The sequence below is a fragment of the Gorilla gorilla genome, chromosome 9, assembly GCF_029281585.2.
Source record: "Gorilla gorilla gorilla isolate KB3781 chromosome 9, NHGRI_mGorGor1-v2.1_pri, whole genome shotgun sequence".
Taxonomy (NCBI): domain Eukaryota; kingdom Metazoa; phylum Chordata; class Mammalia; order Primates; family Hominidae; genus Gorilla; species Gorilla gorilla.
In genome coordinates this window covers 14,602,511-14,630,472 of record NC_073233.2, presented here as the reverse complement: position 1 = coordinate 14,630,472, position 27,962 = coordinate 14,602,511, and the positions used below count along the sequence as shown (strand labels likewise).

The 27,962-nt window shown below is 51.8% G+C and overlaps 1 protein-coding gene across 4 annotated transcripts in view; it reads left to right on the top strand.

Moving 5' to 3' along the window:
* The window catches only part of LMO1 (LIM domain only 1), a 53,712-nt gene that overhangs the window by 24,152 nt on the left and 1,598 nt on the right, over positions 1-27,962 (top strand). For 3 of the 4 annotated variants that reach the window (XM_063710917.1, XM_004050652.2, XM_055355456.2), the window contains exons 2-3: positions 23,363-23,576; positions 26,768-26,893. In XM_063710917.1, coding sequence (XP_063566987.1) covers positions 23,363-23,576; positions 26,768-26,893 — 340 coding nt within the window. Of the gene's footprint in view, positions 1-19,247; positions 19,324-23,362; positions 23,577-26,767; positions 26,894-27,962 lie in introns of those variants that run through there. The other variant, XM_055355455.2, reaches the window with a different exon arrangement.

Genomic DNA, 27,962 nt, shown 5'->3' with positions numbered 1-27,962 from the left:
ATCTTTAAAAACCCTAATCCTGACGACAGTATCCAGGAAGGACTGTGTGGGGCTACCTGTGGGTGCCATCAGAATGTTCAAACTCTCTGATTCTCAGTTTTCCTATTTGTAAAACAAATAGGAAATGGGCTTTGAGTCACACGGGTTCAAATCCTGCCTCTGCTGCTAAGTCATTCTGATGAGTAAATTCTAATAATAATTCCAAGTAGTAAAATGGGTATGATCACGGTTACCTTTTAGGTCTGTTGAGACTTGAACAGGCAAAGCTTCTGAGAGTCTTGCAGATGACTGGTGCCATTTCCCTGTCCTCCCTGGGGTACTGGTGAGAGCAGGGGAGACAGGGGAAGTGGATGTGCTTTGGAAAGCTTGCCCTGCTCCAGACAGGCCTGGAGTTCCCAGCTTTGGGAGGATTGCTCTTTGGAAAGGATCCACGGCTGTGGCTCCTTGAGGACGTAAGGCAGCTTCTCCCACTTTCCTCGTCTGCCCAGCTGAGGGCAGGGGGCCTGGGTAGGGCAGTTGGAGACAGGGCTCTGTCCTCTGGGCTCCTCTCCTCGAAACACTCCACATCAAGGCCTGTGCTCTAGGAGGAAGTTCACAACAACACGGGTTGTCAGGCAGAAAGCTGTCTGCAGGGCCCCCTCTCAATGGCCTGAGGAGAGGACCCTTCTCTGCGGAGTATATATGCCAGTGTAGCAGTGTATTAATTATCTACAGCTGCGTAACACATTCCAACACACATTCCAAAATTAGCAGCTAGAAACAATACCTACTTATTCTCTCGTTGCTGTGGACCAGGAATCTTTACTTGGTTCTCTGCTCCGGGATTTGCTCCGGGATTTCTCTCAGACTGTGATCAAGGTGTCACCTGCGGCTGTGGGTTCATCTCAAGATTCATGTGGGGTTGTTTCAAGCTCAGTCATTTGGTGGCTGGCAGAATGCGGTTCCTCACGGGCTGCTGGACTGAGGGCCTCCACGCCTTGCTGGCCATGGTGGCCATGCCGTATAGGCCTCTCCAACGTGGCTGCCTGCTTCCTGAAAGCCATTGAAAGACAGTGTCTGCTTACAAGAAGGAAGTCTGTCTATGAATCACAGATGTGACATTCCATCACCTTTGCTGTGTTTCCTTCCTTGGGAGCAAGCCACTAGGTCCAGCCCACACTCAAGGAACTGGGGCAGATGATACAAGGGTGTGAGTGCCAGGAGGCAGGATCACTGGGGACCATCTTAGAAGGTGGCCTGCCATGAGAGGCCAGCCTCTGGAATAGCAGCTGCCTCCAGAGAGAATGCCTCACCAGCTCCATTCCCAGGAGGACTCCTGGGTCACCTCATGCCAGGGAAGGGCACAGATGTCTCGGAGTCTTTCATTTCATCTTCACAACACCCTTGGGAGGCTAAGAGGACAAATACTAGCCCCATTTTGCAGAGGACTAGGTTGTGTCCAGAGAGGAAAAGACACTTGGCTGGGATACCCCAGCAAGTTGGCATGTTGAAGAGTTTAGGCGAGAACCAGGCCCCGCCTGCCATGAGCCTGGGGAGGTGGCGGTAAAGACACTCACAGGCCCTCCTTGGCTGTAGCTGTGGGAGGGATGGTGCTGAATATATGTGGACACACACACATGCTCACGCACACACTCACACACATTCACACACACACACGCACACCCCCACGCACACACACTCCCACATACATGCACACACATTACACACCCACCACACACACACCACACACCCCCATACACATCTATACACACACATACACTCACATACACACATTCACACACACACGCACACCCACCCACACAGGCAGACACATGCACTCTCACACACACTCACACACACACTCCATACCCCTACACCCCTCCACACACACCACGCACACATACCACACCCCTATACCCCCGCCATACACACCACACGCACACCTACCTGCACAGGCAGACACATGCACTCTCTCTCTCTCACACACACACACACCCCTGGACCAGCGCTGGGGGCTGCTGGATTTTGTTCTCACAGATGGTCAGTTTTCCAAGGCTGGGAGGGCCCAGTGGGGTCTATCACCCCAGGGTCTCCCTTCTCAGTCCGCAGGGATGATACCCGCAGAGGAGGTGAGGGTGGTTCCTTCCTGAGCCAGCCTCCCCGCTGCTGTTGGATTGAGGGCCCCACTTCTTTCCTGGCTGTTACGGGGCGGTGGAGGCGGCGTTTTTGAGGCAGGCTGGGTAAAGGTAGTGTCGGCAGTTCCTCACGTGGGAGCAGGGTGGAGGAGGCTCTCCTGTGGGCTGGAGCACTCCCATAAACAGGCTGGTGAGCACGGGGCTGGGAGCCAGAACTGCTGCATCCACATCCCAGCTCTGCCACCACCTCACAGTGTGTCCTTAGGCTGGTCCCTTCCCCTTTCTGGGTCTTGGTTTCCCCATTTGCATTCCCAGGGTGGCTGCTGGCTTCATACCTTGTGGTGCCATATATGGAGACATGACTTGGGGAATGGGTGTGGCAGGGCCAGGCCAGCAGAAAGGAACTCCCAGTGAGGCCTCTTTCTCTTTCACTGGACTTCTGGGGTCGGGACACACAGTTTTCCAGGTGACAGCATCTGTAGCCCTTATCCCTCCACACTTGGTCTTGTCACACTCAAATCCAGGTGGAAGGCCCTGTCCCCTGCTGTTTCCAGGTAGAGTCTCAATTAGGAGGTAGAGGGGACCCCTGGAGCAGGTTCAAAGCCTGGAGGCCAGTGAGTGGAAGTCATAGCCTAGGGCTGACAGTACCCCAGTCAATTACATCCTTTTATGGCTGGGGAAACTAAGGCACCGAGAAGCGTCTGCTTCCTTTCTCAGCTGAGTGCTTCTGAGATACTTTCTGAGTAGAAACGTCTGTGCCCAGCAGAGGCTGCATCCGACTGGCATGGGGCCTCGGGCTGCACCCCAGCTCTTTGCCTGTCAGTCAGAGGCTGTCTCTTCCAGGCAGCTGCTCTCCCCCGAGCCAGAAGCTGTTTCCCATCTGTGAGGCACCTTCTTGGCAGGGGCCAGGGCTCCGGGGAGCAGTGGGCAGTGGGCAGGGCTCCCTCAGGCACCTGGTTCCAAGCTGGTACTCCACCCAAATGCAGAGTTCAATGCTTTGACCTGCCTTTGTGCCCTGAGGATGTTTTCATGCTATTCTTTGATCCTCAGAGTGTTTATCAGATCACTGCTAAAATATGCCTTCTATATGAGCATAAGATCTCATTAGTATTATTGAGATATTATTCTCAAAAAAAAAGATCCCGGAAGAAATTAAAATTGGTTGAAATAATTAAAACAAAGTAAAACTGGCGACAACTAAGACTGCACCTGGTAAAGTATGTTATTGACTAAAAATTGACAGAAGAATCAAATCTTCCTGACAAAGTTTAGATCTGCAGAAGTTGGCTCAGGAAACATTTTCTGGTAGAAATAATTGCCAGAAAAGAAATCCCGACAGTGGCAAAAACTCTAATTTGTGAGATCTATAGTGAGCCAAAAGCTGATCATAAGCCAATAGTCACCTTGAACAATTTAAAAATAATTGATCCCGATGAAAATAATCTCCACAAAAATAAAAAAAAAATGGGGAAAGGTGAAGAAATGGTTTAACATGAATGAATAGAAAAGTGATGAAGGAATTAAATTGGCTTAATGAAGCTCATTAAGAGTTACTTTCTTGATGAAAAATCCTCAATGTTGGTATAATTTTTAACAAAATGTAGATGTTAAGGGCTAGCCCCTGTTAGTAGATGCTTAGTAAATATTTGTTGAGCGGATAATGAATGAATGAGTTTACAGGTGAAGGAGGTCAGGAGAGGATTGGAGAGAATCATAAGGATTCCTTTGTCTCAGAGAGAGGACAAGGAACCCCAAGTTCAAGACTGCAGAGGCCATTGTGACTGGAGCTTGGGGCATCATCAGTGAGGCTGCAGGGTGGTCAGGGTTGGCAGCGCTACGTTGTGCAGAGCCTTGCAGGCCGTGGGTAGGAGTTCCAGTTTCTCCACAGCCTTGGGGCACATGTGCAGGTTTGTTACATGTTACATGGGCATACTGCATGATGCTGAGGTTCGGGGTATGACAGATCCTGTCACCCATCAGTGTCTGTTGTTCCCATCTTTATGTCCATGTGTACAACAAGACACCTTTGAATGGCTTTAGGTAGAAGCAAGACTCATGCTCAAATTTACATTTTATTAAGACCATTTGGTTTACTCCGTGGAGAGCAAATGGGAGGGGATAAAACCAGAGGCAGAGAAAGCTGCATATGATGGGGAGGGAGGGGTTCTTTTTCAGCTTTACAGATGGACCTCTCCTCATCCCTCCGGCTTCAGACGGCCCCACACTCCTGTCTGCCTCCCTTCAGTTTCCTCCAGAGCTCGCAGTCTGGGTCTGTGCAGGGCGAGGCAGGTGGGGGTCTGGGTTGGTCAGAGGAGGCAGTTGAGGTCTAGGAGAGAAACTGGGCTGAAGCTGTGGCCTTGGGAATGGGAGCTCATCTGAGGTCTGCTGGTAGTCAAGATCCTGGCTGGAGCTGCTCAGCTCCCCGTAGCAGGGCTTGAAATTGTGGCCAGAGCTGGAGTTGAGCTCCAGGGAAGGTAGACCAGAGCCCCTGGCTGCAAGCCTGTCCTTGCCCAGCTTTGTCCCTGAGGCCCTTGCTTGCCCAGCCCAGCTTTGGCCTGAAGGCTTCCCTGACCCTTCACTTCCCCCTCTGCTGCTGTCATGACTGGACCACGATCCTGGCTTTCTAGGCTCTGAGGGAGGGAGCCAAAGACTGTGGGCCTGAGGCAGGTAGGAGGACACCAGGACTGGGAGGCAGCAAGTCTAGACCTATCCAGCCACCCATGGATCAGTCCCTGACTCCTCTGACCTCCTCTGATCTGTCTGTAAAGTGTTTCTTGGCCCTCCCACTCTGGGCCAGTGTTCTTTCTCCCGACTGGCTTTCATGAAAGCTGCTGATTCTGGGAAAGAGGCGTGGCTCACGGTCTCCCTACCCTTACCTATTTCTACTCCCAATTATATTCAACTAAGATCAGTCCAGAGAAAAGCAGAACTTGTCTGAGGCTGCAGAGCACCTCCGTGGAGTCTGGGAACTATTCCCAAGGTCTTGCCTCTGCAATGAGCTGTCCCTCAGGGGAGAGGTCTGTATAGTGGTCTGTCTGTAGACTCAGGTGTCTATGTGGTGCATGGGCACCACTCCTGCCTGGCTGCCCAGGGCCTGGAGACCCACCAGCCCACTCCATGCTGTCTCAAGGGCACACACTCTTCTCCCTGTGGTCCATACTACCAGGAATCCTGCCCTCCCTTCCATGGCAAAGGCTTCAGACTCACTCTCCCAAGGAGAGAGAACCCCCAAGAGCACCAGCTCAGATACATGCAGATGTGAAATCTTTAGAATTCTTTGAAATTGACGGCAGCGGCATGAGGGCCTGACCACTTGCTGCAAGGGTAGCTGTCTTTTGACTTGGGAGGTAACAAGCATGGACTGTGGTCCTCTGACTGTGAGATCACGGGCAATCTTGCTCTACCACCCACTGCTGTGTGTTATTGGGCAAACCACTTAACTTTTCTGAGCCCTGGTCACATAAGTTAAGACCCAGAACATCCTCCCTGTCCCCTGCACAGAACTCAAATGAGAGAAAATGTTTTCATGTGTTTTGCCATCCAGGCAGCACTGTGCCCACCTGAGGAGGTGTTGGTGAGAACACAGTGGCTACATAAAGGGAAGGGTACTTGCAACATGCACTCCTGCCACCCCTTACCTTGAGAAGTCTTCTCATCCCTGGGCCTCATAGAACTTTGGGGGAGAAATTTAGAGAAGTTCAAGGGTAGTTTCCCTAAGGGGCAGCTTCCCAAGACAGCATTTCATGTTGAATCCATGTAGACTCAGGGAACTGACCTAATGACTAGAAAATGAGCATGTGTCCACTTGCTTCAAGGCCCAGATAGTCCTTTCAAGTGACCAGACCTGTCCTGTCCCCTCCATAGGGCTGGCTCTCTCCATTGTGGGAGGATTGGAGGCTGGTCGCCTCTGCAGAGATGAGGCCTGAGCCGCTGTGACTACTCTCAGTCTATCCCTGCTCATTCCCAACTCTGGGGCAGGCGAATGCCCCTGCCCCAGTGCGGCCCCAGCTCCCCCTGCTGGCCAGGATGCTTCATCTTTTTGGGTCGTCCTCAGATTAGCTACAAAGGGTGCTGTCCCTAGTCTGGGCATGGTGCTCTCCCCCTTCAAAGGCAGCCTCATTGCTTTCCTTCCTACCCTCGTGGAAGGATCTGGTAGAAATAATTGCCAGAAAAGAAATCCCAACAGTGGCAAAAACTCTAATTTGTGAGATCTATTGTGAGCCAAAAGCTGATCATAAGTCAATAGTCACCTTTAACAATTTAAAAATAATTGATCCCGATGAAAATAATCTCCACAAAAATAAAAAAAAAAAGTAGGGAAAAGTGAAGAAATGGTTTAACATGAATGAATAGAAAAGTGATCAAGGAATTAAATTGACTTAATGAAGCTCATTGAGGCCTGGATGAAGCTTGTGGCCTGGATCTAAGCTGGCACATCCCTGTGCCAGGTGGGGCTCACAGGCCCTGGGAGAGGGCAGCATCCCTTACCCAACCCTGCCTGGGGGAGTCCTCACTATGATGCTATTCATTATGCATGTAGCATTATGCACATACTGTTATGTACTCGTGGTGTCCAAGGTCGGACAAGCTCAAGGTCCTGAAAGAGGGACCCCTCTGCCATGGGCATGCTCAGTTTGCAGGTAGGGCATAGTCCTTGAAGGATGCAGAAATTTCAAGAAAGAGAGACCTGGGAAGACAAAATGATAATGCAGTTGTGGAAGCAGATGGGCCAAGGAGAGTGATGGATCCAGTAAGGTTTGAGTTTCCTGGGGAGCAGGGCTGGAAAAGTGGATGGAGTCAGATTTCTGGATGTGGGGGTCTGGGGAAGGAGGTAAGGGGGTGCTCTGGAGCCCTTTCATCCCAGCAGGGGGATGGGGTGACCAGGGCCTGCCCCCTGTGAGGCTGGCCATGGGGCCTCCCAGGTCCCCCCACCTGGCAGCTTCTAGCTGCCACAGGTTATTGCCCCCCCTATGCTGACGCCAGGACTGAATATTTTATGAACTGGTTTCTCCTGTTCTCAAAGGAATATTTATTTGTTTTTGTTTGTTTTGTTTTATAATAGCTTTATTGATTTATCATTTGCATACCACAAAATTAACCTTTTTAAAATATATACTTTAGTGGTTTCTGGTATATTCACAGAGTTGTGCAGTCATCACCATTATCTAATTCAAAAACATTTTTATCACCTCAAAAAGAACCTTCAGCCCATTAGCAGTCACTCCCCATTCCTCCCTCCCTGGCAACCACTAAACTACTTTCTGTCTGTATAGCTTTGCCTATTCTGGACATTTCATATAAATGGAATCATGCAATATGTGATTATTGTATCTGCCTTCTTTCTTGGCATAATGTTTGCAAGGTTCCTTCATGATGTAGCATATGTCAGTACTTCATTTCTTTTTGTGGCCAAATCATATTCCATTGTATGTATATACCATGTTTTATTTATTCATTTGTCAATTGATGGACATTTGGGTTGTTTCTGTTTTTTGGCTGTTGTGAGTAATGCTGCTAGGAACGTTCATGTACAAGTTTTTGTTAAGACCTATATTTTCATTTTTCTTGGGGATATACTTAGGAGGGGAGTTGCTGGGTGATATGGTTTCGATGTTTGTCCCCTCCAAATCTCATGTTGAAATGAGATTCCCAGTGCTGCAGGTGGGGACAGGTGGGAGGTGATTGGATCACGGGGATGGCTCCCTCATGAATGGCTTAGCACTATCCGCTTGGTGATGAGTGAGTTCTTGTTCAGTTCCCTCAAAATCTTGTTGTTTAAAAGAGTGTGGCACCTCCCCCGTCTCCCTTGCTCCCAGTCTCGCCATGTGACTTGCTTTTTCCCCTTCCTCTTCTGTCATGATTGGAAGCTTCCTGAGGACTCACCAGGAGCAGATGCTGGAACCATGCTTGTACAACCTACAGAACTGTGAGCCAGTTAAACCTCTTTTCTTTACAAATTACCCAGCCTCAGCTATGTCTTTATAGCAACACAAGAAAGATTAACACACTGGGTCATATGAAAACTCTGTGTTTGGGGATATTTGTTTTTAAATTCAAATGAATAGTACATGAGTGTTTAGGAGAGAAGCCATCCTTGGTTGTCTGAACTTCCGGAAGGGAGGCTGCCCTTAGCCTGGTACTGCCCCAGTGAGATCCTGGGGTTCATTGGCACTTTGGATAAGTCTTTTGCCTGCTGGCTTCAGTTTTCTGATCTATGAAGTGAGGTTAGTACTGATCTTTGCTCACCTCAAGGGCTTCTGTAAATAGCAACTACTTGCCTAGCATATCAAGGATAGCAAAGGACTTCTGCTTGCTTTAGGTACTTTCATTCTTCAGCCCTACAAGTTGAATGTTATTGCTCTAGTTTTGCTGATGAGGAAGCTGAAGCTCAGAGAGGCTAAACGACTTGCCGGAGTTCACAATATGGGTCGATGGCAGAGCCTGAACTTGAACCCAGGCTCACCACAGTCCAAGTCCCTGGCCTGAACCCTTGCCTCAGATGTGTCTCTAAGCAAGGCAGGGCCCAGACATGGCCAGTTGTAGGCTCTGAAGCGGAGCATGCTGTAGGAGGGAAAAGGATGCTACAAAAGTCCATTTTGAGCTGTGTGACTTTAGATAAGTTGTTCCACCTCTCTGAGCCTCAGTTTCCCCATCCACAAAATGGAAGCAATAATTACAACTTATAGCACCACAACAAGGATTTGGGAAGATGCTGTACATGAAGTGCCGGGCATGATGCCAGGCACACAGCAGGTAGTTGGTAGAAGGTTATAGGGCACACGAGGAGGGGTGAAGAGGATGCAGGGTACTGTGGAACTGTCGGGGAGAAGTGGCTGGCTTCTGGGCTGGTCAGAGCAGGCTTTAAGGAGGAGACCTTGCTTGGGCTGGCCAGGAAGGTGAGCAGAAGGTGGAGAGTCCCCTGGGAAGGCCCAGTGTTTACTGACCTGGTGCTGCTGAAAACCATGAGGGGTTTCCAGGGTTCTCAAGAGATCTCCCATGTTGGGAGTTTGTAGACAGCCTCTGCTGGTGACCCCAGCCCTTACCCCCAGGCCAGCCTGCAGATGCCTGAGAGGGGGGCTCACATGACTGCCTCAGTTAGCCCGAGTGGTAATAAAACACTTTAAATTTATTGTGACATTTGGATTTAATTAAAAAGTACACACTTAGGGAAGTAGAACATAATGGGAAGAGAGGCAGGGTGGCTTTTCCCCTCCTTTCTTCCCCAAACTAATTAGCGTTGTATTTTAAATTGTTTATGTGCCGCTAATCATCGTAATAAATCATTTATACTGAAAAAGACACACTCGGCTGTGCCCGCCGTGCAGGTTCCGCTCACAGGGCTCTATCGTGAACAAATTGATCTGGAAGTGAATTTATTAACCACTAGGGAAGAAATCATTAGTGCTTTCTCTAAACATTCCCCAGGTACGCTTTATTGCTGCAGTTTATGCTGTAACTAAGAGGAGCATTACCCAGGCCCATGTTGTAATTTCCTTGCAAAGCCAGCAGCCCACTCCCAAGCTGGGGGCTAGGAGGGGCTGGGGAGTCCCTGCCTCCTCTCCTATATGTGATCTGGTGACCCCAGCCTCCTTTCCCGGTGCTCCTTATTCCAGAAAGGGCTCCCTGTGAAGCCCCTGCAGGCCCGAGGCCTCGGTGGCTGCATTCTGTTGTCTCTTACCCACAGGGTGGTTCACACTCATTCATGTTTATGTGTCAGGAGTATGGCTTAAAGTTGGGAGCTAGCCAGGGGTTTGGAAAACTCTGGGGCTGGGGCTGAGGGAGTCAGTGATCTCAAAGAATCTTGTCATAGACCAGCTTCCCCACCCAGAGATGGGGAACACACGCACTGTGAGCTGATGATAGGCTGGGAGGCACAAATGGGGCTCAACAGGGACCCAGGCAGGAGTGGGGAGCTGCAGCCGAAGCTGCCAGGAACATCCTCTGTGGGCTCATGCCTCCAAAGGCCTTCCTACTGTGGGCCTGGGGCCCTTTCTGGGGTTTGGCTAGAGCAGTCTGTTCTGGCTTGGTGAGGCCCACTGCCCTGTGCCTCCTTGTCCACCTCACCTGGGTGCAGGGCCCAGATGGTACTTGTACTCCAGAGATGGTCGGACAGATGACAGACAGCATGGCTGTCAGCTCCCTGGCTGCAGACTCTGTGCTCTGGATAATGCAGCCTGCGGCCACACCAGCTTGCCCAGCAGCCGGCCCACCCTGCTGACTCTCACACAGGATGACACTTTCCCTTTGCACTTGGGGGCTTCAGACCACTCTCACTTCACAGGGGCTGCACCGCAAGCCACTCACAGCAGGCTTTCTCCCACCGGGTTTCCAGAAGAGACATTCACTTCTGAACAAGGATCTTCTGCCTGGGAGCCCATGGCTGGTTTAGGATACAGATCCCAAACTGTCTGATTCCAAAGCCTGTATTCTAAACAGCTTCATCTACGGATGCTCCCTGAACCTCCTCAGCCATGCGGGGGGCTGAAGGGAAATCTGGCTCACGTGGGCCTTGCTTTCAGCGTCTCTCTCTTATCCAGGTCTGCAAAGAAGGGCTGAAGCAACCCCCAGGGCCTCAATAGGAAGCCCCGGGGCAATGCCTCAGGCAGGCATCCCAGAGGCAGTGCTGTCTCAGCCCCAGCCAAAGGGGTTTCCATCCCTGCCGCTCTTGGGGGTGGGGCCTGGATTCTCCCTCTTAACCCCCAGCCCTTCCTCCCCTCACCCAGCCCCGTGGCTAGCAGATGGGCTCTGGCGGCTTCAAGAAGGAAGCAGGACCCAGCAGCTGCCTAGGTCCAGCTTGCCGGGAGGGTCCCCTCTTTGTGCCTGGAGAACACATTTAAAAGTTTGAATTCAAAATTGATTTTGAAGGGCCCTAATCTCCCATCCCCTGGTGCTCATGGTGTGTCTGCAGCTCCTGCCAGACTCTCGTTTTCTGGTTCAGCGCGCTGGTGCTCACGTCCCTGATGCTGTGAAATTGAGACTCGTCTGAGAGTCCATGTCCTCCTCCTCTGTGGAGATTGCAGGCCTCTTGGGAGCCCTGTTTCATTAGATGGGTGACGCGGGCTTTGCGGGTGCCCAGGGAGCAGCTGAGTTGCCGTCAGGGGAACACAGCTTCCAGATGCTCTCCACCGCTCCCCACAGCTGTGCAGCTTCAAGCGGCATCCTGTTAAGGAACATAGGGGCTGGCTCCAGCAGCCCAGGATGGGATGGGGGTTGGTGGAAGCTACAGACTGAGAAAGGCTTGGGCCTGGGGCTTTTCTGTAGCAAACTCCAGGGGTCGCTTCCTCCCACTGGCCCCCAGAGACTCAGACTATGCTGACAGGGAAGAGTAGTCATTTTTGTAAGCCAAAAAGACCCTCAGGTAGGGAGCTGGGGAGGCTAGGTCTGTGCCAGAGGTGACAGCCAGAGCTGCTGGAATTACAGAGATACCCGCTACCCCCTGAGGGCTGAGATGGGTATTTATGTGTAAAGGGAGGCACGCAGTGGAGGCAGGGGCTGGAGGATGCGTTTTTGCTGCTCTTTTATCTAAAGGATAAAGGGTTTATATTTGCATGAGAGCTGTTGTTCCTCAGCTGGAGCCCTGGGATGGCTTCTCAAAAGCCTGGATTGTGGCAGCCATGACCCAGGAGCTGCTGTGGTTGAATCTGCTTTGTTTGTTAGGGCCACATAGCTACAGGTACCTAGGGGGTGTGGCACAGGGGCAGCAACAAGCCTGATTAAGGCTCCATCTCTAGGGGCCCTGCCTATCTGAATTGGCCCACTCTGGCCAGCAGATTCTTGCCAGTAATATCTGGATAGATTCCATTCAGTCTCTTCATGCATGAATTGAGCTGATGGCTAAACAATGACTGCTGTGGGGCCCAACACTGGGAACACAATAGTGGACAAGGCATGTAGGGCCCCAAGAACAGCCTTCATGGGGCTTTTGTTCTTATGAGAGTACCCAATCAATCAGACTTTTTTTTGTTTTTTTTTTTGGAAACTCACAGAAAAGTAAAACAATTACAAATTGTGATGAAAAACTCAGAAGGAAATTACTGAAGTGTGGGGAGCTCATTTAAATAATGAAATAAGGAGGTCAAGAAAGGCTTCTCTGAGGAGATGACATTTAAGCTGAAGCTTGAAGATGAGAAGGAGCCAAGTATATGCAGAGGCAGAGGCAGGGAAGGGTGTTCTGGGAAGGTAATAGCATGTGCAAAGGCCCTGAGGCAGGAAGGAGTTTGGAGTATGGCTGGAGCACAGTGTGGGAGGGGAAGGCAGACACCAGACCACATGAAGATGTTACAGGCTGGATGAAGAGTCTGGATGTTATTCTCAGGCCATTGGATGTTATGGAAGGGTTTCAAGTTGAGCAGTGACCTGCCCTGGTTCATCTGGAGGATCTCTCCAGCTGCTGTGTGAAGAATTGGCTGTGGGTACCAGACATCATGCCGTGCTGGTAGTGCATCGAGAGACGGTGATGGCTGTGGAAATGCGAGATGCAGGTGGGATGAGGAGCAAGAGTTGGCAGGGAAAGGGGTGAGGGGGATGGAAGTCTGAGGACGACACTTAGTTTCTGGCCAGAGTGCTGGGTGGATGATAGTGTGGGAGGGAGGAAGTCTGGGGTGAGGGTACAGGGGCCAGGTTTGGGGAAGAAATCAGGAATCCTGCTTTGGACCTGTTGTTTTTGAGCTATGTCTGAGACTTTCTAGAGACAACCAAAGAATGGAAGGAAAATGCCAATACCCATCCTGGAGAAGGAGAACACATTACAGATAACTATGCAATTAACGTAAGCCTCATTCCAAGTGACAAACTCCAGTGAGCACATGCAGCTTCTGATGTTTCTAAATTCCCCCCCACTAAAGAACCACAGAAAATTATGTGAGGCTGTGAGAGCAGACTGCATCTACACCTGCTCCAGAATCACTATGCTCCAGAATTACATCCAGGCCTTCCTGCAAGCTCTCTATGATCTGAGTATTTGTGTCTCCCCAAAATTCTTATATTGAAATCCCAACACCCAATGTGATTGGAGATGGGGCCTTTGGGGGGCCTTTGGGGGTGATTAGGTCATGAGGGCAGAACCCTCATGAATGGGATTGGTGCCTTCTTAAAAGGGACCACAGAGAACTCCCTTGCCCCTTCTGCCACGAGAGGATGCAGCAAGAAGATGGCCATCTAATGATCCAAGAAGCAACTCTCACCAGACACAGAATCTGTTGGTGCCTTGCTCTCGGACTTCCCAGCCTCCAGAACTGTGAGAAATAAATTTCAGTTGTTTATATGCCACCCAGTCTGTGGTATTCTGTTATGGCAGCCTGAACCGACTAAGGCAGTCCCCTTAGGCTGTTGCTGTTGCCCCAAACCAGAGTCAGCTTCCCTCAACAAGGAAGATCTGTGGGGGATGTGTGGAAACTCCTCAGTCCCTTTATGTCATGGTGAGTTCAGGCTTTAGATGCAGTATTCCTAAGGATAGGTTATTCTTCACCAAAACGCACTGCAAAAATGCAGCATATGAAGCTTCCCGCTTTGTACTCCTGCACAGGAAATGGCCCCTCTGGGGAGCTCTGGGGATCAGCAGCCCAACCTTTCCCTGACAAGGGGTCTTTTATATTCCTGCAAGGAGTGTTTCAGAGCCGTCTTCTTTTGGTAGGGTCCAGATTGGGTCCAAGTGAAAGTTCACTTTCCCCATTGCTTGGGGAAAAGATGACCTGATGCTGCCTCTGGCCCTGGGACACAGCAGGCAGGGCGTGGATGCCTCCTGGCCAGCAGCCTGGATCTGCAGCCTCGCTTTGGCCACTGGTGGCTTTACCCTTGGGCAAGTTGGTGAGTTCTCCACACTCAGGGTCATGACAAGCATATGTTCCTGGTACAGAGCAGGCACTCAGTAAGGGGTAACATGGTTTACTGTCATCTGGTTGAACATGACTATAGTGGCTGCAGGTGCTGGGGGTGAGACTGGACAGTGCTTCCCTTAGGCCTTCCCTCCTGTGGTGGGCTCTAGCGTGCAGGAGAAGCTTGGCATTTAGAGCAGACAAGCATTGCTGGACTTCACCCTGAACCAGGCCCCTCTCCAGGACTTCTTCAGCTCCAAATGTCTCACCCTGAGCTGGGTCTGTCTCCAGGACCTCTCTGCTCCCCGCCCTACCCATCCCCTCGTTCACACACAAGGCCCTGGCTGTTGGTTGAGGCTCCTGCCATCATTATAGCCCTGGGTCTGGAGTCCCCAGCCCAGCCTCCTCCTGAGGACATGTGCCATCTCAAGGCTTCTTTGTCCTTCTCAAAGCTGTGATGCAGACATCTTGGCTCTGCTTCTACATGGCCCTCTGCTCCCTTCCCAGCCCTGTGCCCTCTTTTTACTTAGTTTCTGGTCCATGTCCCCTTGCTGGCTCTGCCCAGAAGCCCTTTCAAGATCCCACAGCAGTCATAGCATTTGAAGGACCAATAGATGAGTGGGAAAGTCCTGTGGTCCACCCAGAGACAGTGCCCTGCATGGACAGTCATTCCTCCTGGTTTTAGCCCAGGCCCTGATCTAAGTATGTCCCCAGCCCCCACCCCAGCACCATCTGGCATCCAGGCTGCACCGGAGAATCCAGGCTGTGCAGGGAAGCCCTGGGCGTGTGCTGGATGGGAACTTGAACTCTGGAGTCTGGCAGGCCAGGATTCCAATCTCTGCCCTGCAGCCTCCTAGCTGCATGACCTTGCATGACCGGAAACTTCCCAGGCCACTGTCTTCTCATCTGCGAAATGGGGGTAATCATTTAGTGCATCAGAGTTAATATGAAGATTCATTGAGATAACACTGTAAGATGGTTAGCCCAGCACCTGGTACAGTGACTGCTGAGTAAATGGTGGGGTTTATGAAAGGCATACAGAGCTCTGATGAGGGCATCTCCATCTCAGCTCCTTTTTTAAATTGGGTATCACATATATGCAGTTAAATGCTCAAGGCTCAAATGTTCAGCTCAGTGAATTTTTATACAGGTATGCACCCATGTCAACACTCAGATCAAGACATAGGACATTTTCAGTACATTGGGCTCCTTGTCCTCCTCTCAGTTGATAATATGTCCCCCACCTCACCCCAAGTAACCAGTATTCTTTTTTTTTTTTTTTTTTTTTGAGATGGAGTCTTACTCTGTCGCCCAGGCTGGAGTGCAGTGGCGCGATCTTGGCTCACTGCAACCTCTGCCTCCCAGGTTCACGCCATTCTCCTGCCTCAGCCTCCCGAGTAGCTGGGATTACAGGCGCCCACCACCATGGCTGGCTAATTTTTTGTATTTTTAGTAGAGACAGGGTTTCACCGTGTTAGCCAGGATGGTCTCGATCTCTTAACCTCATGATCCGCCTACCTCGGCCTCCCAAAGTGCTGGGATGACAGGCGTGAGCCACCACGCCCATCCTCCAAGCAACCGTTATTCTGACATCAGATCAGTTTTGCCTGTTTGGGAACTACATATAAATGGAATTATACAGTATGTACCTTTTTGTGTCTAGCTTCTTTCATTCAATATTATATTGTCTGATTCATCCAGGTAGTATGTATTAGTAATTCATTCTTTTTAATTGCTACATACTATTCCATTGTACGAATATACCATAATTTATTTCGTTTTACTTTTGATGGACATTTATGTTGTTTTCAGTGTGGGGCTATTAAGAAGAAAACGTCTATGAACATTTTCGTGCATCTGTTTTGATGGACATAAGCTCTCATTTCTGTTGGGCATATACCTAGGAATATAATTGTTGGGTCATAAGATAACAACTAAATTTTCTCAGCTAATTGCTTTATGCTACTATGCCAAACATTGTTATCAGTACTTCATGTTGATTATCCAATTTAATCCTCAATCCTTTAAAGTAGGCTGTCCTCATTTAGCAGGTTAGTAAATTGAGGCAGAGCTGGGAAGCATCAAAGCCAGAATTCAAGCCGAGGCTGTGTGTCTGCAGGGCCCACAGTCTCAGGGCCTGCACTACCCCGCCTCTTCTCACAAGCTCCCTTGAGGGGTGAGCAGCACCAGAGTCAAAGCTGCCAGTCCCTCTACTGAGCTGACTGCCACCCCATGGGCGGAGCCTAGCCTCTCAGCCTTCCTGTCCGTGCCCTCGTGGGGAGCTGGAGGCCATAGGAGCCCCTGCCTCTCTCCCTCATCCTCATAGTGAACACGCTGCCTGCAAGTGGGTGTGCAGAGGGGCGGTAATGAGCGTGCTCTGGGTGGCTGTAGCCGCGCGTTTCAACAGTTGTTCTCGTTGGCTTTTGATTCCAAATGAGTAGGAAATGCTATTAGTTCAGGCCTCGCCTGCTGCATGGCAAGGCCCTGGAATAGGAGTGCAGTGAGACGAGAAATTGTGGAGATAAAACTGGTGTGAAATGGAGGCCTTCTCACAAGGCTGGATGTGTCTGTGCGAAATGAAGTTACTTCTGAGAAAACGAGATTTAAAGAGATTCTGCAGAATTAGATTACACTTTCAAATTTCCTTATTAAAGAGGATTGATGCCTAGGAGGGGCTGCTGGTAGGCTTGGTTTGGGATCCTACCCTGCAGTTCCCGGGCCTGGGTGTGGGCCCAGGCAGGCAAAGCACCTTACAAGGTGACAGGGACCCAGACCCCCGAGACCCAGAGAGTGAGTCTCCCCACCTCCAGCAGCTGAAGTAGGCATAAGGATTGTGGGATCAACTTCTGGGTAATGTCTGACGTTGCACGTGGGTCCATGAGGGTAACACTAGAGGGTTCATGCTCTCCCATTTCCTTCCATCTTCAGGCCTCTTACTTGCGGGTTTTGTTGAAATCAGAGCTTGATTCTAAGCTCTGATCCACTTTTTGACACTGTAGTCTTTTAAGAGACTAAACGTGCATGCTGCTGCTTGTGCATATGTGCGCGTCTGTGCATAAGTGTATATTTATATAGGCCCACCAAAACGCATGCTCATACACACACATGCACGTGTGTGCTTAGATGCATGGGTATGTATTTTCATGCAACTTACTGAGCACCTACTGTATGCCAGCACTGTGCTGGGTACTGTTGTGGGGAGAATGAAACAGACACAGTCCCTCCTCACATGGACCTAGTGTACGTGTGTGATCATGTGGACCTGGGGAAGTATCTGTGTGCTGCTGTGCCTGTGTCCTGCAGCTGTGTGGTGAGCGTCTGCATGCTCTCCATGTGTCTTCTAAGCTCTGTGAAGTCTCCTGCTTGGGTCTCAGCCCCCCTCAGCATGCAGCCCTGCAGCACAGCACATGAGTCCAGTACTTTGGCCCTAGAGATAGACTGCCAGGGTTCACAGGCCAGCTCTTTCTCCTACTAACCCCAGCACTTTGGGAAGTTGAGGTGGGAGGATTGCTTGAGCCCAGGAGTTCGAGACCAGCCTGGGCAACATAGTTGAGACCTTGTCTCTGAAAAAAAAAAAAAAATTCCTCCCCCCAAAAATTAGCCTGGCTTGGTGGTATGTGCCTGTGGTCCCACCGATGCAGGAGGCTGAGGTAGGAGGATCGCTTAAGCCGGGAGGTTGAGGCTGCAGTGAGCTGTGACCACATCACTACACTCCAGCATGGGAGACAGAGGAAGACCCTGTCTTTAAAAAAAAAAAAAAATACCAAGGCTACACTTGCCTCCAGGGCTCTTTCCAGAGCAGCCAGAGGGTCCTGGAGCTGTCACCCTCTGAGTTGCCACAGCAACTGCTTCCCATGTGGCTGGTCACTGGAACAGCCTGTTGGACAGATAGGGTGGCTTCCTTCTACACATACTTGCACTGACCACTAGACTGGCCTTTGGGTGGAGCTGGACTATGGCCAGTGCCAGGGTGACTTTAACCACAGTAGAACAATCAAATCAGTTCGTTGCTCCTCAAAATAAGTGTCTCTCACTATCCTGTGTCATATGTTGAGGAGAGTGACACTAATCAGAGTGAACGTTTTACTGTGGCCCTTAGTCCTTAGCACATCACATAAATTAACTCCGTTCTTTCTCATGGTGACTCGGAAATGAGTACTGTTTTCATACCCATTACACAAAAAAGAAAACTGAGAAAATGTTAATTGAGGTCACACAGTCCAAAGTGTCAGACAAACCCACATTGAGAGATATTCCATGAAATGACTGGCCTGTACTCTTCAAAAATGCCATTGTCTTGAAACACAAAAGAAACGTTTAGGAATTCTTCCAGATGTAAGTAGACTAAACTTGACAACTGAATGCGATGCAGGGCCCAGGATTTTTCCATAAAAGATATTTTTGAAGAAATTGGTAAAATCCGAATGAGGTCTATAGATTAGATAATAATGTTATGTCAATGATAATTTTCTGATTTCAATTATTATACTGTGGTTATGTAAGAGAATGTCCTTGTTTTCAGCAAAGCATTTGCAAACCGAAAGTATTAGGGGGTATAGAGGCTTCCTGTTTGAAACCAACTCTCAAATGATTTAGGGAAAAAATTATAGGTAAGTAGGTAGAAGTAGGTAGAAAGATGGAAGTTAAATCAAATGTGGTAAAATGTTATATGTAGGGAATCTGGGTGAAGGGCTTACAGGAATTTTTTCTACTATTCTTGCAAGTGTTCTGAAAGTTTGAAATTATGTCAAGAGACAAAAAGTTAAAAGAAAAAGAAAGCAAGTGCCCGAGCAGGGATGGTATCCTGGGGTGACTGTTAATACTATCAGTTCCTGTTCACTGTGCCCTGGGCACCAGACTCTGTGCTATGGCCTCATGTGCAGAGCCTCATTCTATCCTCACCACATTCTGAGCGGAAAGACCATTGTGGCCCCCAGTACACACATGCCAGTCAGAAAGGTGGGGGGATTTAATCCAGGCCCCCAAGCTCCTTAGAGCAGTTCTGACTTGAAACTAGGCTCCCTGATTTCAAGGTCTGAACTCTTAGCCTCAGTCCCATTCTTGACTCTGACCTTTTTGGGAGAGTGGGGATGGGCAGGACAAAGGCGTTTCTTCCTGGATTAGTAGCAGAGTGAAGGCCCCGGGACACAAGCAAACAAGATCCATTTGCGGGAGGGAGAGGAGCTGTGTTCCAGGATCCTGCAGGGAGCAGAGCCAGCAGTGCCAAGCAGGACACACTGGCGTGTGGGAGGGGCTGCAGATGCCCAGTGGAGTTGCCAGGAGGTGGCCACAGTGGCTTCCAGCAGGGGAGCCACGGGGAAGAGCCTGGAGTGACCTGGAGCTGGGTGAGGTAGACGTTCTGGGCTGGAAGACTGGCCTTGGAGGAGTTCACTGGGGTAAGCATCCCCCAGGCTGCCATCCAAACCAGGGGCACTGGTAGTACTGGAGCCTGTGGGCTTGGCAGTTTGGGAAAGTCCACGTGCTGGAGCTGAGGGGTAGCTGGTCTGGGACAGGTGGGCAGGAGTTGCTGGGGACTTGGGTCTGGCCTAGTGGACTGCTCTGGGGTCCATGTGAAAATGAGGGCATTTCTCCTCCGGGCTGGAGGGAGAGAGTGGGAGGGGCGGGATGACCTCTGGCAGTGCCTCCCCGTCACCTGGACTGTCTGGCTTTCCCCCAGATTAAAGAGCGGAGGGTGAGTGTCTGGCAGCCAGATGAGTCAGACTGGGAGGCTTCTCTCCGAGCCTGGCTGCCTCCTTCCACCAGCAGCCCTGCCTCCACCCCCTGCTAGAGGTAGGGGTTGGAGTTCAGCCTGTTTCCCCTCCAATGTTGTTCCCCCCACATCCTGAGACTTAGGGGTGACCCTGGGTTGAGTGGACTGGTTTATTCTGCTGGGCCCAGCGCATGCATCTGAGTGTGTGCCCAGGCGTGCGTGTCGGCGCAAACATCATCCATTGTAAAATATCAGTGTTTTCATGGGTGAGTAGTAATTACTGGGTAATGCTTTAAAACCTTTCCTGAAGGAGCGCAAAGCCATTTTTTTCTAAAGTCAGGAGTACATTAAAAGGATTACCATGTAGATTTGATTTTTAGATAACACTAAAATGGATCCCAAATGGACTTCAGCAAAGGGATGCTATCTCCTTAATGGAAAGTGCATGGCCCGAGGCTCAGGTCCCAGAGCCAGGCTGGGGAAGGAGGGAGGGAAGAGGTGTCTGCAGGGGGGCAGGCTGGCAGATTGGGTGGGGGGCTAGGTGGGAATGGGGGAGGCAGAGCAGGAGGGAGGGCCTGGACCCTGTGGGGAGCTTGTCCCTCCATCTGGGGAGCAGGAGACTACAGAGCCCCTCCTGAAAGCCCCTCCACCTTTCCAGGAGTGTTTTCAAGTCTCCTGGAGCAGCCCGGTGAGAGCAGACACAGCACGGATGCCCTATGAGGAAGGAAGGCTGTCTCCACTGTTCTGTTTGTTTGACCCCCAGAGCTCTTCCACTCTCCTGTGAGAAGCAAGGGATTGCTTCCATTTTTCTTATGGGCAGATGAAGGAAGTTAGGCCCAGAGAGACCAGGGGGATATGCTCTGGACCCCATAGCCACAGGACTGCAGACCTGGAGTCTGGTCCCAGGCCCCTCCCATGGGGCTGCCCTGGCTCAGGCTTCCCCCAGGATGCCAGCCTTTCTCACGGGAGGTCTCTAGACCCAAGGGTCTCTAGACGCTCTGGGGCCTTCTCAGCCAGGCTGACCCTGGTGTTCCATGTCTTGGTGGACACGGGACACTTTGGCAGAAGCTGTGTGGCTTCCATAAGAGTTCTCCAGAGCCAGGAATCAGTTCAGCACCCCAGAAGAGGGGTGTCCAGGTCTTAAGGTAACCTGCCTGTGCAGAGGCCAGCCTGGGCACGGGCAGTGGGGAGGGGGACCTGCGGCAGCTGGCAGCTTCACCCCTCATGGCTTCCACAGGGTCCTCTAGGTGCCAGATGCCTCCAGTGAAGAGATTGTCGACTAGTGCTGGAGTTTACAACCCTGCAGGAGCCAGGACAAACGTGCTGGGGTCTGAGCTTGGAAGACCAGCCTGTCCAAGAGCCAGGGTAGATGGAAGAGAGAGTGGGACAGCTGCTTCACGTGCTGGGGCCTCTCACTGTCTCCCTTCATTTTGGGCTATAATTTAGTGGGCTAGGGTCTCCCCTGAGTACGGAGGTTCCAGCCATTCACCCATGTTCTGGTAATAGCCCAAATATAGAGCCCTGGGAGGGGCTCAGGACCACTGGGAAGGGAGCCAGGCCTGCTGCAAGCCTGGCTGAGCAAAAGGAACGTGAGCCTTGTAGGGGCTGTAGCGGGGGCCTGGCCCAAGATTTTCCCAGTCGGTGTTTGAGTGCGTACCTCTGCTGGCTGCATGCTCCCTGCACAGGGCCTAAGGACAAGGTCCTGCCCTTGGAGCCCTACCCTGGTCCAGGTCCCACCCTGGGAGGCCCCTCATTTCCCCATCCAGCTATTTTAACTCCTCTCCCATTTCCCCACACCTCTCTGTAGGCCAGGACTTGGAAGGAGCCTCACAAGACCCCTTCAGTTCTCAGGGGTATCTGTTCCCCAGCTGCCCTCCTTGGGCTCTTTCAGAGCTCTGTGCCAGGCTGGGCCCTGCTAGAAGAGACACAGGCAGGCCCGAGGACAGAGTCATCCTGTGCCCCATCCCTCTCTCAGACCAATTAACCTTTAGAGCTGCATTAAGGAAATTAGGCAGCAAACTCACCAGCTAACAGACAGGCTCTGCCGGGACTGCAGGGAGGAGGAGGAGGAGGGAGCCACTGGCCCTGTGCACTGTAGCCTGTGGGTGGGGCCAGCTCCCCAGACTCACCTGTCCAGGAGAAGTCTGAGGAGCCAGCTGGGCTGAGAGCGAGCACAGGAGAGGAGAAGGAGCCCTGGGGCCAGCTTGACGGTGGCTGACTCAAGCCCCTGTAACTGTCTGAGCCTCAATTTCCCCATCTGTAGTATGAGAACATTTAACTGGAAGAACTCTGAGGGCTCTTCTGACCTTACATCTGTGGATTCTGAGACCAAGGCCTCTTGTGGCTGGTTCTCCCCTAACGCCCAAGGAGGAGAGAAGCAAAAGGAAGGGAAACAGCCCAACCATTCAGACTCTGGGCTGGGGGCAGTGAGGAGGGCTGGGAATGGGAGGGACACCAGGGGATGGGAGGAAGGCCCTGGAGAGAGCAGGGGTCCTTTGGAGAGGACGGGGCCAGTAGAAGGACAGACTCCAGGGGATTGTTGTAAAGCCGGGGAGGTGGGGAGGGGTGGGCCCCTATCCAGCTGTGCCTTGGTCAGGAACGGAGCATGCACACGCTCCCTGTCTTCACAAGGGTTCTCAGGCAACTCCCACAGGCTCCCGCCCTGTAAAGTCACAGAGCAGGGCTTCTGAGGTCCTCTGCACTTCCCTCCCAGCCTCACGGGTCCACATGGATGTCCAGGCTACTGGACGACATATGTCCCCATCTCCTCCTCAACGGTCCCTGTGGTCCCAGGAGAAGGGACTAGGAACCCGTGCCTCTGTCACTTCATGCCCACACCTGCACGTCGTGCCTGTGTGTGAGGGGTGTGTGTGAGCGCACATGCTCGCCTGCCACGACGGGAGGCTCTGCCCTGTGGTGAACATCACGTTGGGCCCTTTGTACTTGGTGCCTGTGTGTATGTTGGGAAGACGGTATGGGCCCTGGGAGGGGCTGATGGCTGAGAGATCCTAATCCTGGTAGAATGAGGAAGGATCCAGAGGCTCAGAGCCTGCCCTCCCCCAGGCCAGGGCAGGTGAGGCGTGACACCGCCTGAAGCATTCCCAAGGGGAGCCCCAGCCAGGCCCTGCCAGCTGCCTCCGCTTACCTGCCAGGAGCCCCAGAGCCTCTGCTCCCTCCTGGGAGTGTCCCAGGGGCGTCTCACTTCCTTCTTGACGCCATCACAGCTCTACATGGATAGACCAAGAGGCTGTAGCACTTCAGCTGGAGAAACACGAGTTGGCACAAAGATCTGGGGGTTCTAGAGGACCTCGTGGGCCTGAGGAGACTACATTTCTTAGGCTTATTGCTGAAAGAGCCAATGTGATGGTGGCTTCGCAAGACGAGCTTCAGGCTTACTCCAGATGAGACCGCACAGGGGATAGAGGCCAGGGTAGGGAGGAACAACTCAGGGAGGCCAGGCCTGGGGTCTGTGTGTGCCTTGGAGCAGAGCAGCCTCTGGAGGGACCTTCACAGGGCCAGGGAAACAGGCTGTGCCATGTAGCCCAAAGGGCAGGACCCGGAGCCAGGGGAGGAGGTTACTGGGGAGAAAGCGAGGGCTCCTGGGAGCCCCAAACCTAGAGGGGGCAGCAGAGAGAAGCAGTGAGCTCCCCATTCTTGGGGGATATTCCTTGAGGCCCAGAGCTACGGGGCCCATCCTGCGTTCCTGTCTGTCTGTCCATCTGCAGGCGTGCCGATGCTCTCCGTCCAGCCCAAAGGGAAGCAGAAGGGCTGTGCGGGCTGTAACCGCAAGATCAAGGACCGCTATCTGCTGAAGGCATTGGACAAGTACTGGCACGAAGACTGCCTCAAGTGTGCCTGCTGTGACTGCCGCCTGGGCGAGGTGGGCTCCACCCTCTACACCAAGGCCAACCTCATCCTGTGCCGACGCGACTACCTGAGGTGGGCTGCCAAACCCTGGCCTCCCAAGCCCTTGTCCTGCTCAGAAAGCTCCCCATCCTCAGCCCCAGCGTGACTGTGCCCCTGGCCCTAGACCCAGTACCCTGTGTGTCCTCTCATTCTTGACTGTCCTGCCCCTGCCCTGCTTGCCCCAGATACCTGAGAAGTCACCTGAGGGGAAGGCCCAGGTTGTTATGCCCTTGGACTCGGTACCCAGCACAAGTCCAGGGCAGGCATTTGTAACCTGGGGCCCCTAAGTTAAGCTTTCCGAGGGCCCCAGTCTGGCTCCGCCCCCCTGCCTTGGCCAGGTGCTTCCGACCCACCTGATCTGGAATCTGGGAGGGGATACCTCAGAGGGGCTTTGAGAACAGGTGTGGAAGCTTTGACTTCCCCAGGACCCTCCTCCCTAATGCAGTCTCTTTCCATCTCCCAGTGTCCAACTTTCCTTTCTAGATGGTCCTTGGGAGCAGGCATCCATTTGCCCAGGGAAACTGGCAGGCAGCCATATCCTAGGAGCAGGGCCACTGATGCTGGAGCTTCAAGACCTGGGTTGGAACTAGCTGTGAGCCTTTGGCTCCTAATCTTCTCCCAGCCTCAGTTTACTTCCCCGTGAAGGGTGAAAGAATGATGCTTCCCTGCCTTGCATTCCTCGGAGCCTCTAACTCACCCTCCCTACAATTTGGATCCTATTCCCTGGGGCCACCTCCCCCAGTTAACCCTCCCTGAGGCCATTTATGACATCAGCAAGGCTGGAAGGAGGCCACAAAGCAGGGCCTTGGCTGAGACCCAGCACTTGCATTTGGCTCTGTCGCAGGCTGCTGGATGGTTGCCGGGCTTGTGGGGAAGGAGGGCTCATCCCATTAATTAACAGGTCGGAGCAAGGGCTTCATGGGGCTCCCTCTGCCCAGGTCTGGGCATGTTGCAAGGGGGAGGTTATCAGTGGAAGCTCCCCCACTTCCCCAAAGATCCTTTGACTGACCTGCCTGCCCCTTTTAACACCTGCATTTAAAAGTGATGCAGTAAAACAGAATCTGTGACTTAGTGCTCCTTGCCAGGGCTGGAGGGGAGAGGCTGAGACCAGAAGCAGGGGTTAAGGAAGAATGTTCAGGCTAGGCGCGGTGGCTCATGCCTGTAACTCCAGCACTTTGGGAGGCCGAGGCAGGCACATCACTCCAGCTCAGGAGTTCGAGACCAACCCTGGGCAACATGGTGAAACCCCGTTTCTTAAAAAAAAAAAAAAATTAGCCAGGTGTAGTGGCTGCATGCCTGTAGTCCCAACTACTCAGGAGGCTGAAGTGGAAGGATTGCTTGAGCCCAGATGTTTGAGGCTGCAGTGAGCTGTGATTGTGCCACTGCACTCCAGCTTGGGTGCCACGGCAAGACCCTGTCTCAAAAAAGAAAAGAATGTTCCTGGGGATTCACCCCTTGAGGACCTAGAAGGGGCCTCCATGTCTGGGGGTTTAGGGCATCACCTGGGGGCTGACCCTACCAGGTTAGGACGATGTTGCAGACCATCTGATGGGTTCACAGGACTTGGAGAGAGAGGCCCACAGTGTAGGATGGGCTTATCAGGAAAAAGCACCCTCAAGCATACAGGGCCCTGCCAGCTACTAGGGATGGAAGGTAATTTTTTTTTTTTTTTTGCTCTGGCAGAGGCAAGGAGTGACTGTAGGACCAGCTAGACCGGTGGGCTGGGATGGGAGCGTGGCTTCCTTGAGCTGCTCAGGCCTGGAGAATGGCTGTCCAGAGCCTGCACTCTCTGCAGCAACTGTTCCTGGGCCGATTGCAAGAAAAGCCCCTCTTGGCAGGCAGATGCTGTGGCCTAGCCTTTGTCTGCCTTAATCTGAGCCACCAGGCAGCTCAAGCTGATGAATAATGGAGCCAAGCTCATCTGCAGGCGCCTGAGCTTGAGCTGGACAAATCGGGGATTAAAGGGGCCCCCCACCCTCTTCTCAGCCTCCTTGCCTCACTTGGGGCTTGCTCTGTCTGTGTGCAGGAAAGAAGCAAGGAGGAGCCGGGATGGCTCAGACCGTTGGGACATCCAGCCAAGGGCTGGCCTGCATGGGGAGGGAGTAAACTCCCTGTCCCTAGAGCTTTATAGCCAGCAGCTAAGAGGAGGGGTGCCTGCCTCAAAGAGGCATTTGTGCCAGATGTCCTTGGCGCTTCCTTTGGGCATCAGTTCTGTTTTACAGCATCTTTGAATAGGATCATCCATCCCTATTTTACAGAAAGATAAACTGAGGTTCAGAGAAAGAAAAAAAGGGACTTAGGCAAGTAACACAGTGAGTTTGTCATGGAAAAAAGATTTAATAAAACACTTTAATTTTGGCAAGGCACAGTGGCTCACACCTGTAGTCCCAGCACTTTGGGAGGCCAAGGCAGGAGGATCAGTTGAGGCCAGGAGTTCGAGAGCAGCCTGGCCAATATAGTGAGACCCCATCTCTATTTTTAAAAATCAAATAATAAACACTGTAATGTTAAAGGTGGGAAAAGCATGTCATGCAGTGGTTTAGAGCACGCCTTCTGGACCAAGGCCCTGTGACTGTCCAAGTTGTTTCCCTGTGACTCATTTTTTAAATCTTTAAAATGGGGAATAATAATAGTACCACCTCCTAGGTTTGTTGTGAGGATTAAGCGTTTATCTTTGTAAAGCTCTTAGATTAGTGGCTGACACATAGTGAACACTACCTAGGTGGTTGCTTAGTGAGTTGTGACTGAGAATTTACAAGAGGTTTCACAACTACCCCATAAAGGTGTGTTTCAGGCTTTGTTTTACAGATGAGGTAAATGAGGCTCAGAGAGACTCACTGACTTGCCCGAGGACACACAACCCAAGATTCAGTCTGCCCTTGAAATTCAGGCTTGCTCAGGTCCCAGCCTAGGATTCTCTTGGTGGCTCCAGGGCTTGAGGACCCTTGTGGGAGCCTGGGAGGGGGCCTTGGGATGGGCAGTGACAGCCAACTCCTGACCCCCTACACACCCTCCCTGGAAGGGGATGTGCTGATTTATTGGCAGCCTGATCTCTGGGCAGAATCTAGATGCTGCCCTCAGTGCTCTTATCCTATTGCCTGAGCCCACCTGCTGAGCCCACAAGTTGGAGTATGGGAAGGACCCTGGATGGAGGCAACTCCTTTCCCCCTGCCCACCCAGCTCCCCAGAATGCTGCTGAGTCCTCTGCGCCCTTCCCTCGGCAGGCTCTTTGGCACCACAGGGAACTGTGCTGCTTGCAGCAAGCTGATCCCAGCCTTCGAGATGGTGATGCGGGCCCGGGACAACGTGTATCACCTCGACTGCTTCGCCTGCCAGCTCTGCAACCAGAGGTCAGTGCTGGACTGGCCGACCCAACACACTCCCCAGACGCCAGCCTGAGGCCTGCTGGGATGGGCCAGGAGCACGGTGGAGGCGTGCAAGCAAATGCGGATTGCGTGTGTGTATGTGGTGGTGCGTGCAGGTTATGAGCGTGCATGTGCTTTATGTGTTTTATGTGTGTGTAAGCTCGGTAGCCAAATGTGTGCACTTTAATATTGGGTGTGCACATCTGTGTGGCACATTTCTGTGTGAATATAATGAAGGCGTGCATGAGTTTACTGTGTATGCATAGTTGAGTGTGCATGTGCATGCATGTGTATTTGTAAATGTACAAGTGGGCACATGTGCATGATGGAATTAATATGCATTTGTACATGTGTTTTTAAATGTCTGGGGGTGTATGTGTATGTGCAATGTGTGTGCATGATGAGGTGAGTATGCATGTGTGTATACATGTTTTATTTTATTTTTTGAGATAGTCTAACTCTGTTGCCCAGGCTGGGGTGCAGTGGTGTGATCTCACAATCTTGGCTCACGGCAACCCTTGCCTCCCGGGTTCAAGTGATTCTCCTGCCTCAACCTCCCAAGTAGCTGGGACTACAGGCGTGTGCCACCATGACCGGCGAATTTTTATTTTTATTTTTATTTTTGTATTTTTAGTAGAGACGGGGTTTCACCATGTTGGCCAGGCTGGTCTTGAACTCCTGATCTCAGGTTATCTGCCCACCTCAGCCTCCCAGATTGCTGGGATTACAGGTGTGAGCCACCGCGCCCAGCCTGTATACGTGTTTGAAACGTGCATGTGCATGGGATAACGTATCCTCCCACCCCCGTACCCAGTGTATAATATGTGTATGTGTGTGCATGTATGTTCCAGTGAGAAGGGGTTCCCAAATCTGGAGGGCAAAGTCCCCTCAGGGAGTGGCCACTCTCTCCTCACGCAGCCCTTGTGATTCTGGTTCCAGCCCAGCCTATTTTCTGGTCTCTTGGCCCCAACTCTGTGCCCTAGCCCTGTGGGAGTCCCTGGGGACCTAAGGAGCCAGAGCCCTTCAGCCCTGGCTGGGGCCTAGCACCAGAAGG